This window comes from Aplysia californica, unplaced genomic scaffold (genome assembly GCF_000002075.1).
Source record: "Aplysia californica isolate F4 #8 unplaced genomic scaffold, AplCal3.0 scaffold00691, whole genome shotgun sequence".
Taxonomy (NCBI): domain Eukaryota; kingdom Metazoa; phylum Mollusca; class Gastropoda; order Aplysiida; family Aplysiidae; genus Aplysia; species Aplysia californica.
Genome location: NW_004797961.1, coordinates 45,334 through 59,557, shown reverse-complemented (window position 1 = coordinate 59,557; position 14,224 = coordinate 45,334). Strand labels below are relative to the sequence as shown.

At 38.7% G+C, this 14,224-nt stretch overlaps 2 protein-coding genes across 3 annotated transcripts in view; one reads left to right on the top strand and one right to left on the bottom strand.

The window, feature by feature from the left end:
• The window catches only part of LOC101860281 (alpha-L-fucosidase), a 15,657-nt gene extending 15,046 nt beyond the window's left edge, over positions 1-611 (bottom strand). Inside the window, exon 1 of the mRNA XM_005108446.3 lies at positions 254-611. The gene's annotated coding sequence lies outside the window, so the exon portion shown is untranslated. The remainder of the gene's footprint in view (positions 1-253) is intronic.
• Positions 612-680: 69 nt separating this feature from the next.
• LOC101859890 (N-sulphoglucosamine sulphohydrolase) overlaps positions 681-14,224 on the top strand; it is a 32,295-nt gene continuing 18,751 nt past the window's right edge. The window contains exons 1-9 of one of the 2 annotated variants that reach the window (XM_005108444.3): positions 681-816; positions 2,576-2,712; positions 3,526-3,658; positions 5,203-5,336; positions 7,042-7,192; positions 9,306-9,547; positions 9,933-10,049; positions 12,271-12,329; positions 13,823-14,020. In XM_005108444.3, coding sequence (XP_005108501.1) covers positions 2,607-2,712; positions 3,526-3,658; positions 5,203-5,336; positions 7,042-7,192; positions 9,306-9,547; positions 9,933-10,049; positions 12,271-12,329; positions 13,823-14,020 — 1,140 coding nt within the window. In that variant the 5' untranslated portion in view covers positions 681-816; positions 2,576-2,606. Of the gene's footprint in view, positions 817-1,484; positions 1,501-2,575; positions 2,713-3,525; positions 3,659-5,202; positions 5,337-7,041; positions 7,193-9,305; positions 9,548-9,932; positions 10,050-12,270; positions 12,330-13,822; positions 14,021-14,224 lie in introns of those variants that run through there. The other variant, XM_035972432.1, reaches the window with a different exon arrangement.

Sequence of the window (14,224 nt, the reverse complement as noted above, 5' to 3'; positions counted from 1 at the left end):
GGGGGGAGGCTGAATTTTATCCTAATTTGATGTTTTGCAGTTAGGTTGCATCTCTGCATCATCTCTTTGTGTAGCCTATTAACTATTTCAAATAGAATCTATATCTAGATCTAATCTAGATTCTAGATCAATCAAGACTTCTGGATTTCTTCTCTGGATGTAAACAAATGGATCGTGGACTTTAACGTTTGAGTGACGATGTTTGAGGAGTATGAAGGTTGTAGGGACTTCATTTATAACATAAATAACTTACCTCTCGTCTCACCTGCAGCCCGCCAAGCTAGATCAACATCCAGTGCAGAGTGCCGAGTGTGGATTTCAGCGGAATAGAACAGTGCCCTTGTTTATATTGTTGTCGAAAGGATCACACAACAAGTCACATGATTTCTTCCGGGCTCTTTCCGAAGAAGAGCAACATGTACATGTTTACTTGTCGATTTCGAGGACATATTATCGTGGATATAACCAGGTGCCAGGTATGGAAAGAAAAGTAAAGTTAAAAAGAAAACTAACAAAAGTAAAGCAGTTTGGCTAGTTAATGCAAAGATAAGAAAAGATCCTGAGCATTAGGCCCATACAGTACAAAATATAGAGTGGATCGTCGAATAATCCAGTGTACCGACTGCTATATTCCGAACTATGTACAGGTTTGGTCATGTGACCCAACAAAAAAAGCTTCGTACTTCGTTGCTTGATCCATTCTGTCTTAGCTTACACTTGGCTATTATGATGGTTGCCGTTTTCTAATGTTTCACGGTTTTTGAGCGAAAAGTGCGTCTGCATTGATTTGCCGACGAAGGGTGGAATTTAATTAATGTAAGCTAGACAATCTTAGCATGTTTTACGCCACTGTAAAGCTTGATTCTTATGTGTTTTTAGAGTTTTCTAGTTTCTGGACGAGGCAAGGGCCTTGTCTGCTACTTACTTGGCCCACCTTGGCTTGGTAGGCTACTACTACACTACACAGTTGGCTGGTGGATCCGATTCAGTTGGTTCTCCTGGTTTACGGATCTGTGAAGAGATTAGGGTCTACTTGTAATTCAGCCTCCCAACTATATATATATATATATATATATATATATATATATATATCCCCTTCTCAATCAGATGTCCTTTGTCAGGGCTTAGAGGGAGCTGTCATTTCTCCCTTCTTCAACTTCAACCCATAAAAGTCTCTTGCATTGTCTGCTTGGGTTAAAATTACTCTACAATAATTCAAATGACTAACTGTAACTCAGAAAAACCACTTCACTGCTTCACATTGTATGCTACGGTGTGATGAGTATACTGTCAATGTCAAGAGTATCAAGTCATCAGCTCTCTCCCATTTCCCCCAGTTCCTCTGCATACTGCATGGTCAGCAGAGAAGAATTAACAGTGATCTTGTAGTTCCGTTGGTTAAGTCCACAATCCATTTGTTTACATCCAGAGAAGAAATCCAGAAGTCTTGCTGACCAAACAAAGAACAGGGATGCAACCTCTGCAAAACATCAAATTATGGTAAAATTCAGAGGGGCATGCCCCCCCCCCCCCCCCCCCCCCCAACCTCTGTAATTTTTTATTAGGTCAGGGGGGCAAATCCCCCTAAAACCCCCCTACTAAGCTCTTGACTCTAACGAACGAAACTACAAAATCACCGAATTAACATTCGTGGGATCCTCTCGTAAGGCTTTATAAATATGTATAATATATTATTGATTTGTGTGTAAACTTCCCACTGGGCAGGACAATAAAGTATCCTTGACTAGAGTAGGCTGTTATCTTATCTTAGATATAATCTCTCTCATAAATCGGATCCCAGAAGCTCATGGAGTTGTACTGCAACCTCTCAATTTATAACATCATCAGGGCCAGAACAAAATGTCATAACGGAGAGAGTTGTATTTTTAGAGGGGCAACCTAAACTATTACTTGTGATATATTTAGGAAAAAATCGGGACGTGGGCACCATGTCGCCATATATAGAGGATGTTATTATATCGAAGGTCGTTATAGAGAGAGAGGCTGCATAATATAATGTGGATATCTTGTGGGAGATAAGATTTTGATTTTATTGATGGGAAAGGGTGTGGGTTTGGGCCTTGATTTTTGGAGATGATCTGACTGAGAAGTGAGAAGGAAGTGCATGTGTACTCTTTAACCTTTTCAAAGAAAAAGTAGAGTGGATTCGAAGTATTGTAGGCTAATTAAATTAGTAGGCCTATTGTTAGTTTGGACCTGTCAGTCTTATCACCAGGAAAGGGGCAGATGAGATGGCCTCTTGGTTGAAAATGAGAACAATATATAATTTTTACTTTGACTTTCATTCTTTTCTGGCCCCACTCTCACTTCCCCATTGCCTCTTCTTGTCACCCTTGACACCCCCCCCCCCCCCCCCCGACCAAATCCCTCCACTTTTTCTCTCAGTTGTACTTCCCACACATTCATACATACAGAAAAGACTATGATGGTTAGGGTGTTAAAGATTGATACTTTTAAAGAATATAAGAACAAGAAATGATGTTCAAGAGGTTACAGTATTTTCATGATATTGAATAAATGTACTTTTGACTATTTGTGTCTTTTCTATCCTCAGATAAGATGTTACAAGGAACATTTGAAATAAAATGACAATGGGGTTATGTAAAGAGGCCGTTGTTGTCTTTCTTCTCTCCTTCGTGCTCTTTGTCCAAGCTGAAGTGAAGCGTCACAGAAATGTTTTGGTGTTTGTTGGTGAGTACGTAATCCCACAATGTTCAAGCTTTTTAGAGAAGTGTAAGAGTTTTACAGCACTAGCTACACACTAGGTCATATAAGTGCCGAAGATTAAAGGTGTTACAAGTGAGTAACAAACACAAAAAAGAAGGAGGAGAGATCAGGACGATAGATATTTGATAGGAAAGAAGGAGCAATAAACCATCCCAGAGCACCTGCCAACAACCCACTTTTGTGGAAGTGAATTAATAATGCTTCAGTACGGGTCTTTATCATCATCATCATTGCCTTTCTCACCCTGGATCAGGATATAGGCCATGAACAAACACTTTCCACCTTTCCCTATATAGATCCTGGGTTAGTCGCTTGATGTCACTACATGTGTTCCCACTTTTCTATTCAGTGGGTCTTACAGATGATAAAAATGCTCATTTGTCTCCTTGGATTTTTTCCCCCTCTTGGGCTGGGTTGGCCCAGACAAGTAGGCCTATATGATCGAAAGTCCACCTCTTAATCGATCTTAGAAATCATGTGAAAAAGAAAGTAAATCATTAACATTCTAATGAACTTTCAGGCCATAGACTCAACTTTTATTAGAGATTTCGCTATATATGATAAACAGCCATTGTATTTGTAAAGTCACCACAAAATTTGTTGTTGGCTCCAAACAGTGATCTTTTAAAAATGTCAGCTCATCATGATTCTGATGTCATGTTTGACAATTTTTCTCTTATGTAAATATATCAGGTATCAAATCTGTACACATGTTTAAGTCTGCTATCAGCCAGATTTGTTTCATTCATTAAAAATATATTATTATGTTGTTTTCAGGTGATGACTATGGATTTGAATCTCAAGTTTATAACAACAAAGTTTGTAAAACACCAAACTTGAATGCTCTTGCACAACGCAGCCTAGTGTTTGACAATGCTTTCACCTCAGTCAGCAGCTGTTCACCAAGCAGGTAACTTTGTCTGCTTTTTCCAAAAATAATAATAATGGTAATAATAATAATGATACTACGACTTCTACTACTACTAATGATAAAAATAATGATTATAATAATGATGATAATAAGGATGATAATGATAATGATAATAATGATGGTAATAATACTAAGAAGAAGAAGAAGAAAAAGAAGAAGAAGAAGAAGAAGAAGAAGAAGAAGAAGAAGAAGAAGAAGAAGAAGAAGAAGAAGAAGAAGAAGAAGAATATCGTTTGAGAGATACACCTGATTAAATTTGTATTTTATTTGAAATATTACTGTGAAATGCCACGACAATCCTGCCTGTTCCCAGTGATTGAGCTAGGGCTAATGGAACATTGAGTGGTGCCTTCCATGACTGATAAGAATAACTGTTTCTTTGACCAGCAAACCTAAACCTCAACAGCTTATTAGTGTAAGACTCCGCCATGTGCCATTTAAAAAATAAAACATAAAAAAATAAATTACACTTTTATTGATCCCAGAAGGGCAATTTGGTTTACAATGGCAAACATACACGCTTAAAAGCGATTATTTTATGCTGTATGCGTATATCGTTGCTTTTAAGCACTAAGGGGGCTATCCCAAAAAATGCTGTTTTGAGAAAATCGAAGGTAAAATTTTTGCCCCTTGTTCAGTTTCTTTAAAAGACAAGGAGAGTTTTCTCTAAAACCAAACAAATATATATACACATCAATGAAACCAAACTTCTCCTATAGGAAGGGTAATGCCCTCTTAAATTTTGGTGCAGGTCAAGATTTCTGGAAACCCCCAAAATCTGGCGCGGGTCGGGTTAGCCCGCTTGTCCTTAAAAGTGACCATAGGCCTATATATATATATATATATATATATATATATATATATATATATATATATATATATATATATATATATATATAAAAGCTTTGCTCAACTCTGAATCGGGGGGAGGGGGGGGTAAATATATTCCACTGTCCCTCTATCAGGTGGTGCAACTCGCCCCTGCTGATTTAATTACACTACTCAAACTTTAGATCTTTAACAAAATAACCTTAGAAGCTGTCAAGTTGTTATGTCACACTACAGTCTCTCTTTACTTGTTTGTTGTTCCACCTCACAGCACATGGAAGTAAAAACATTTTAGCACACACACTGAATTTTCGACATTATCTGATGGAAATATGAATTAAAGGGCAAGTTTCGGCTTTTATGATTTGTGGTTGGTGCATGCAGATTTTCTCTTTATTTTGCAACAATTAACATACTCATAAACTTTGTTTAAAATGATCTTAAAGTTTTGTAAATATGTTGCGATAGAATAATAATAATAATAATAATAATAATAATAATGATAATAATAATAATAATAATGATGAAATAAGAATTGCTTTTATATAGGGCATATCCAGCCTCTGCAATTTGGTCTATCCGCTTGACAGCTAGAAACTATTAATTTATGTTGGAACTAAAGTCGTATTTCCAGGGATTTCCAGGGATTTCCAGTTGTTATAGTTTCTATTTGTCAGTCTTGTCCCATTTCTTAGGTCAGCTATTTTGTCCGGACTCCCTCAACACCAGAACGGCATGTACGGGCTGCACCATGGTGTGCACCACTTCAACTCTTTTGACGGGCTCAGAACTCTGCCAAACATACTCAGCAAAGCTGGCATTAAAACTGGTTAGTTTTCATATTTTGTTCTAGTCACATAAATATAAGATTATAATGCTTTCAATATTATATATCTAACTTTACGCTATTTCATACATGTAACATTGTTTTTACTCGCTATATATTTAAATACAGTGTGATCCAAAAAAAACCCGTACAACTTTTTTTGTTAATATTTTCCTCTACACTGGAGTCTTGAGTTTCAAATTTATACACAACATTTGGAAGTCAAAAGGAATTTGTCTGATATTCATTTTAGATAAATCCACCTAATAGCTTTGCTCTACATAGCGCGTAAAAAAAACAACCCGTTTTCAGCTATGTCCCTGTTTTTGTAGCATGACGCACGAGTTCACTTTAGGCCTGCCACTAAAAGTCCCAACGATTGGGCCAAATTGCAAGCTACAGTAGTCTAACAGGCCAACAGAAGTTTTCAGATAGTTTTTCTCAAGTTTCCTTTTCCTTTAGGGATCATGGTTAAGGTTAGTAAAGAACAGAGAGCTTTTTGTATTGATCACTTCCTCACCACCAACTTATTTCGTAAGTTTCGCACAAGGTACGGAAATAATGTACCCTTAAGGCCTTCTTTGCCAATTTAGTTTTTTGTTAGACGAGACAGAAAAGTTTGTAGGGCATTGATGGTGTTGTCTGTTGCATTTTGTTTCATAGGTAATCCCTTGCATCACAATATACGAACGACGCGTTAAAATGTGTCAAGCCCAAAGAAGGACATATAGACCATTGGTTCTCGGAATTCCGGAATTTAAACAAATATTTTTTAACTCCGTAGGGGAAATATAATATTTTTTTTATGGTTACAGGGATGGAAAGATTCGATTTATAAAATAAAAGGAAAGGAGTAAAACAAACCAATTATCATGACTTTCCTTACAAGGTCTTTTAAATTGGTGAATTTTGCCTTTATTATATAGGTAGTTTTTATAAAATCCATTTCCACTTTCGAAAAAAAGTTTCTTCTTCGTGAATTTTATGGCAAACAAATTCCTTTTGAATGAATTATATTGGTTCCAAATTACAACGTTGTAGTACAAATTTTGTGCGAGATATTTAGAAAAAAGGTTGTACAGTTGTTTTTTTTATCACCCTGTAAATCTAAATAGGCAGGGTTTTTTTAAGCTGCTGATTTTGTTATAAACTTGTGTAAATGAAGTCGACTAAGATTTATATACCCCCAGGGGCAGTGCTACTGACTGAAGTGTCTGTAGGCCATTCCAAAAGGGGGGACATAAAATGTTCTTATGCACAGTACAATTTTAAATTGTAAATGGGCTGATTCATCAATGTCATGCTCATAACTGTGCCTGAACTGAAACAGGCAACTGCTGCTTTTTCTTTCCTAATCCTTACTATTGTCGTTTAACCTCTACTTCTTTTGTATGTTTGTCACACTCTCGTGACCCGCTATTTCCTGGATGCCTTGATAGTCGAAACAGACTTTATGCTGTTGAAGTTAGAGAGGTGAGCAGAGTAAGCCAGATTCCCTGTAAGGACTTCTCTGTTGACATCCACCCTTTGGCGCTCATATGACCTTTTATGCATTTGCGAGCGCTGTAAAGCCTCTTCTAAAAAAATATATCAGATTTTCCTTCCATATTTTCAACTACTTTGCAATCTTTTCCTCTTTTATATTGATGGTCTTCGGATGTTTTAGTTAGTTGCTTACAATATACCCCTTTCACTTGTCGTCCAATAGGTATAGTTGGAAAGAAACATGTGGGTCCTGAATCTGTGTACAGTTTCGACTATGAAGTTACAGAGGAGCAAATCTCCATCATGCAAGCTGGCAGGAACATAACGTTCATGAAAGAGAAAGTCGCCGAGTTCTTTGCTCAGAAAGAAGAAGAGTATGTGTGATAGAATCAAACCTTGTTCTTTTTAAAAAAAATCTGTTTTACCTCATCTCATGCATACTGGCCGTCCTGAATTTGAATTGATATATATGAGACGTGCTGACAAAATGAGTTATTTCTCACAACCCACAAAAAATGGAGATATTGGCCAAAAATCTACACTAGGGTCAGATTTGTAGATTTTCTATTGAAGTTGAAGCCATATTCTCTAACTATATACATGTAATAATAACATGCCTTTTATTATTTCATACTAATAAATTGTAATAATTCACCTTATAAGCGTGATATATCTTTTCCGAGAAGTAGCTCATTTTGCCAGCACGCTTCATATATGATATGTGTCTTTTCATGCAGCACACACACCCTATGATATCTTGTGCATCTTCTTCTCCTCAGTCTTGTTCTTGTCTGACTGTCTGTTATGTAGGCCTGAAAGTGTGAGGGGAATGTGAGCATTGTCACTGCTACTTGGTGAAACCTGTTGTTTCCAGCTTTACAACTGTGATAGGCCTACACTGTTGAGTAAAGTTTGTTTCGTAAACAAATGATGATGGGTGTTAGGCAGGTGCTCTGGTGTGGTTTGCTCCTTCTTCCCTACCAAACACCCATCGTCCTTATCTTTCCTCCTTTTTGGTGTTTTTTACTCTCTTGTAACACCTATCTTTGGCACCTATATGACCTTACTGTGTTGCAAGTGCCGTAAAACTCTTACTAAAACCAATGATAGTACATAACAAGATGGGCCACTTCTCTCTTTGAGCCAATTAAAAAAGTGTCCTCAAAATTTGGTGGCGCCCTCTTCACAAAAGCGCACTTTGCGAACAGAGTTACCCTACTTGAGTTTTTAAAAATCAAAGTGAAACTAGCATGTTTTGGGATAAATTTCGGAAGAACGCTTTTTTTTAATGGTTACGCTGACAAAAAACCTTTTCCGGAGGAAAGGGTGATGGTTTTCTTCGTTTAATTTGACTTTAGAATGAAAGGCGAGAGGTCATTAAAATAAAAAAAAACCCCTAAAACTACGCACTGAACGTACCCGAACTGCTGATGAACAGCAGTCGATCTGCGCACGCAAGGAGGTGCTATTCCTATTCTTCTTCTGGAAAAACGAAAGAGAGCTTCAAAACAGACCGCAGCGCCATCTGAAGCAAAGAGCATACTTCCTGCGGACACTTTTTTGGCTGAGTGAACCATCTTGTTATGTACTATCATTGCTAAAACTAAACAAATGATGAACAATAGACCTTAAAACTGTGGCCCTCAGCCTTTAGGTCCTGAAAAAACTGTGTTTGTATGCACACCAAGCGGCCGATTTTAGTTTGGTATTTTCAAAGATTTTGCACAGTTCATTTGAGAGACTATAAAAAATAAGTATGCAATTATTTCTTGATTTTTAGACTTTACTTTAACTATTGAAGACTTAGTATCATGTACTCAGTTATAGCCTTAAAATCGCTTGGTCGGTAGTTGGAAGTAATACAGAACACTAGAAGTAAATTGATTGATTGAGGGATGTGTAATTTCTATCCTTTCTCCTCACATAAAGTGGGAACCCTTTTGTTCTTGTAAATTGCTGGCCTCCCCCTGTGCCTTCCCTTCTTTCTGATCAAACATCTAGATCTATTGTCCTCATCTCTCCTCCTTTTTTTCTTTGCATGTTACTCTCTAGAAATTTCTCTAGTCTTTGGCGTTTATGTAGCCTATTAGTGTTGTGAGTGCCACCAATTCTTACCCTATCCGTATGTCGTGTTTTACTATCATATCCATACGACGTGGGGAACTCTCTGCCGCCACTTTTCAAAGAGGAAATTTACTCTTTAATCCGATCAGTGCGCTTGGCATAGCAGTCTGTCAGAATGATTTTTTGAGAAATACTGAAAGTTTTAAAGAGATCTTTGTACTAGAAGTATTCTAAAATGTGAAAAATACAACCCCGGGGGTACAAAATGACCCCAGGGCGTATGGATAGGGTTAATGAAACTAAGTAAATACTAAAACTTCAGACCTCCCCCTGTTCTTGTGATTGTCCAGCTTCTCTTGCTCATCTAGTATGTCCCCCCCCCCTCTCTCCCCCCCTCTCTGTACACATGTACATTTTATATAGCAAACAGTTCTTCCTGTACATCGGCTTCCACGACCCCCACCGCTGCGGCAGCACACACCCTCAGTACGGGCAGTTCTGTGAGAAGTTTGGTAATGGCGAGCCAGGCATGGGCGTCATTCCAGACTGGACGCCCGTCTCGTACTCCGCGCAGGAAGTGGAGGTGCCAGACTTTGTCCAGGACACTCCAGCGGCCAGGGAGGACATCGCTGCCCAGTACACGACGATCAGCCGCATGGATCAGGGTGGGTGGCCCTTTCTGTTGTCATGGTAACCGCATTGGCTGGAGCACACACCTCAGAGTGCGCTACTTTTACCTTTACGAACTTCTGACACATGCTTACTGTGAAGAGGGGGGGAGGGGTCTGGTATGGTGTGGGTGTAGTTTATAAATTTATGTGAGCTTTTTGGTTTCTTGATATCTTTTGTGTGTGTATATATGTCGCGTGTTTGATTTATATATATATATATATAAATATATATATATAAATATATATATATATATATATATATATATATATATATGTTCTTCTGTATGATAATCTAAGACAATTCTCTGATAAATGCGGATAAAGTACATGTAGGCGAGCAACTTAATCTTATTATTATAATTCTAATTTTCCTCTGTAGGAATTCAACTGATCCTGACAGAGTTGGAGAAGGCCGGCCACTCTAACGACACTCTGGTTCTCTTCACCTCGGACAACGGGATTCCCTTCCCAGATGGGCGGACCAATCTGTACACAGGTAACTCAAACAACTGTTGCTTCTATTTGGTCACTTTTAAGCACAAGGGGGCTTTCCCGCAAAATACTGTTTTGAGAAAATGGAAGGTAAAGTTTTTGCCGTTTAGTCAGTTTCTTTTAAAGACAAAGAGAATTTTCTCTATAACCAAACAAATATACACACCAATGAAACCAAACTTCTCCTATAGGTAGGGCAATGCCCACTTTTGGTGTAGATAAAGATTTCTGAAAACTCCCGAAATCTGGATTAGCCCACTTGTCCTTAAAAGCGACCATTTTGTCGCTGTACTGTGCACGGGTAACTCAAACAACAGTGGCTTCTATTTTGTCACTGTACTGTACATAGTCCGGGTTCGAGCATCGGTTTAGACACATGTTTTTTTCGCCTCCTCGTGCCCACCCAGCAGTAATGGGTACCTGACTTCGAGTTAAGGAAGTAAAGGCAGTGTGGAAAGGAACTGCCCCCCCTACCACAATATGCCGAAGGTCCAGGAAGTTGTTTCACTGACAAAGCAATCCCCAATGTCCAGATCGGATGGGGGAACAACTTTACTTTTTTTACTTTACATGGGTACTGACTACAACACCTGCTGCCAAATGATCAAGTCAAACCTCAAGGAAGACTGGATGAATGATTGGGCCACAGGTACAACAGGAAGGATGATGTATGGCCACATGAATAAACCACTGGTCAAAGATCCAATCAATGAGTTGAGGAGGGGAGATCAATCCATAATCTTCCAACTTAGAACACAACATGTACCCCTCAACCAACATCTCAACCGAATTGGAGTAAAGCAGTCTGCTGCCTGCCCACTATGTGACTACCCCTCAGAGACAGTGGAACATCATCTGTTCTTCTGTAGAAAGCTAACTGATTTAAGAGAATGTTTTCTTCCCAAGCTACCCCACACATCTAACTGCCTCTACTCCTCAAGACAACAATTAGAACAGACATGCAGCTATTACCGAATGGCATCATGCAGAAGAGTTAACGCTCAGATGCTACTGGATAGCTAACAACAACAACAACTTTACATGGGTAGCTGCTTCTTTTATCTTATTGCTGTACACATGATGTAATTCAAATGACACTGGTAACTCAAACTGTGTCTTCTGTACATGGGTAACCATTTTCAAAATTATTTTGCTAACTGCATGCCATTTAGTGCTGAGAAAAGTTTAGGACTCATTGGAACTATACATTGATAATAAGATGAATTGAAGCCTATCACTGGTGTCTTTGGACCCCTGCTGATTAAGAATGCTATTGATGAATAAGTAGGCTAACAATTTTTATATATTGTGTGGACAAAATGCTTGTAGGCCTTCCAGGTGATGCCAAAGGGAAGTTGCCTTTACTGCTACTTCAGTAATGCTTTTTTTTCTGTCTAGAGCTACAATTCTCTCGTAGACATCAGGAGGTTCGCACAGATTTGTCAAAAGACCACATATCTAAGACACTCACCTGTAGAAACGACCGTTTTCCACTTCTTCCCTAGCGTTTTTTTTTCTATATATCTGTCCCCGCGGTTTTATGCAAAAAAAATTCTAAAATTATGCAAACTGAGCCCAAAAAAGTGAAATTATGCGATTCTGTTAATTTTAACAAAGAATGATAAAGGAAAATAATCAGAAATTATGCAAAAAATGATCAAATTTTGCTAAATTATGCGGGGGTGCATAAAATTGCGGGGACATATATATATTACAATAGCCCTGTTCAAGAGGACCATCTGTCTAAGATGGTCACTTTTTTTCTTTGATGTGAACGGTCGTTTTGAACTGGTTCGGCTGTGTTTATAAACAGAAAAAATGTTGTCGTCATGTTTAATTCAGCTATTTATTGGTCTTTTCTACATGTATGCCTCAGCACGGCGTTGTGATACAAGTGTTGACTTTTGAGGTTTAAATGGTTCCATTGCTAACCTGCTCTTTTTACGGGATAGGATTTTTTCTTTTGTTTCAGTCGAAAGCTGCCTTTCACATAAAGTCTGCAGGTTAACTCTCTATGAATGAAGAATAGTATAGTATATTAGATTGACAACTTTGATGTAAGTTTGCCTTGCAGTATGCTACCTTCTGCTAACTTATCTTTTGTGATACAGAGAAAAAAAGAAATATTTTCCTTTTTGAAGAAATATTTTCCTTTTTGAAGAAATGTTTTCCTTTTTGAAGAAATGTTTTCCTTTTTGAAGAAATGTTTTCCTTTTTGTTCACAGGAGGAGCGGCGGAACCTTTCCTGATCTCCTCGCCGCTAGGACGCAGCAAATGGGGACAGGTGAGATAGAGAAATAAAAAAGCCGATCATGTAGGCGTACAGTCAAGCACGGATAACTCAAAACGCAACGGGGGTTGACAAATGTGTTCGACACATCCATAAATAGGGTAAACTGTGTAGTGAAAAAATTAAAGTCATATATCAGTCAAGGAATGCCAAATTGTATGAGCTATCTGTGATTTTGAGTTTTCCGTGTTTGATTTTTCTGTGCCTGTTGAGTGTTTTGTACTTAAAGGCTAAAGACCCCCCCCCCCCAAAAAAAAAAGAAAGTCTCGATTAAATTTTGTTTTCTGTTTTGGAAAAGTCTAGTCTGTAAAGAGGGTAGATAAGATAACTGAAGTTTAATAAGCAAATCGTTGCCGTCGTGGGAAGAATTAGTTACGCCAATGTTATATTACCCACCGGACTATGCAAAGTCGTCTTCCCTCTGCCCCAGAGGTTTATTTTCGTGAGTATCTCCATCTTTCTGCTGGGAGGGGATACTGTATCCCACTCAGGTGGAGTTGGCCCTGACAGAGACAGGCAGAGTGGAAGCAGCCCGCCTCCTAGATTATCTAAATTGCGTCACAGTCACGGGGGCAGATTTAACCCTCTCCATACGTCATGTTTTACTATCGTATCCATACGACGTGGGGAACCCTGTGCCACCACTTAACCCTCTCCGTACGTCGTGTTTTACTATCGTATCCATACGACGTGGGGAACTCTGTGCCACCACTTAACCCTCTCTGTACGTCGTGTTTTACTATCATATCCATACGACATGGGTAACTCTGTGCCACCACTTTCCAAAGGGGAAATTTTCTAATTAATCCGATCAGTACGCTTTGCATAGCAGTCTGTCAAAATGATTTTTTGAGAAATACTGAAAGTTTCAAAGAGATCTTAGCACTAGAAGTTTTCTAAAATGTTAAAAATACAACCCCGGGGGTACAAAATGACCCGAGGGCGTACGGATAGGGTTAAGCATTTCAATCAGTCATGCCTTTCTTTATATGTTGATTGTGAACATCACTGTAGTGGATTTGTTTTGTTGTCTGACTTTTTGTTTTTGATGTTCTATTTTATTAAAGTGGCGTCAGTAGTCTAGTGGTTAGGTTAGGCTACTGGACTCGCTATTGCGAGGTTACGGGTTCGAGGCTTGAGCCTCAGGCCCAACGTTGTGTCCTTGGGGGAATGCCACTTTACACGAATTTTCCTCACTTCACCCAGGTGAGAATGGGTACCTAGCCATAGACGGTGAAGGATCTTGTCAGTATGTGTTAGTGTTTTAGCGCCTATTAAATGCCAGCTTGCACTGTATACTTCCCACGAAGTTGAGATTGTTTCAGAATGCTATCAGGTCTGCTGGGGTAATATATAGATTTTAAAGTGCATAGAGCTTGCTGTTGAGCGGGAATTTGCTCTAAAAACAAATGTAATCTATTATTATTATTATTATCATTACCGGCATTATTATTATTATTTACCATATTATTATTACTAATTTTCAGAGAAGTGACATGATGGTCAGTTTGCTGGACATAGTTCCGACGGTCCTGGATTGGTTCAACGTCAGATACCCGTCCTACAAGCTGGAGAGCAAGAGGGTCAAGCTGACCGGTCAGTCCTTGCTCTCGGTGGTCAACGATGACTCGGCTCTAGCGGCAGGAAAACTTCGTTCTGAGGACACCCCTGGTGGTGCAAGACACGTGAGTAGTATGATGTTCTATTTTTGGTAGAGGAGGATTCCTTTTCTTGTCCTCTTTAATTTAGTTTTAGTAGAGGTTTTTACGGCGCTCGCAACTGCACAAGGTCATATGAGTGCCAGAAGATTAGAGGTGTTGCAAGGGAGTAACAAACATAAAAAAGAAGGAGAGGAGATAAAGATGATAGATGTTTGATAGGAAAGAAGG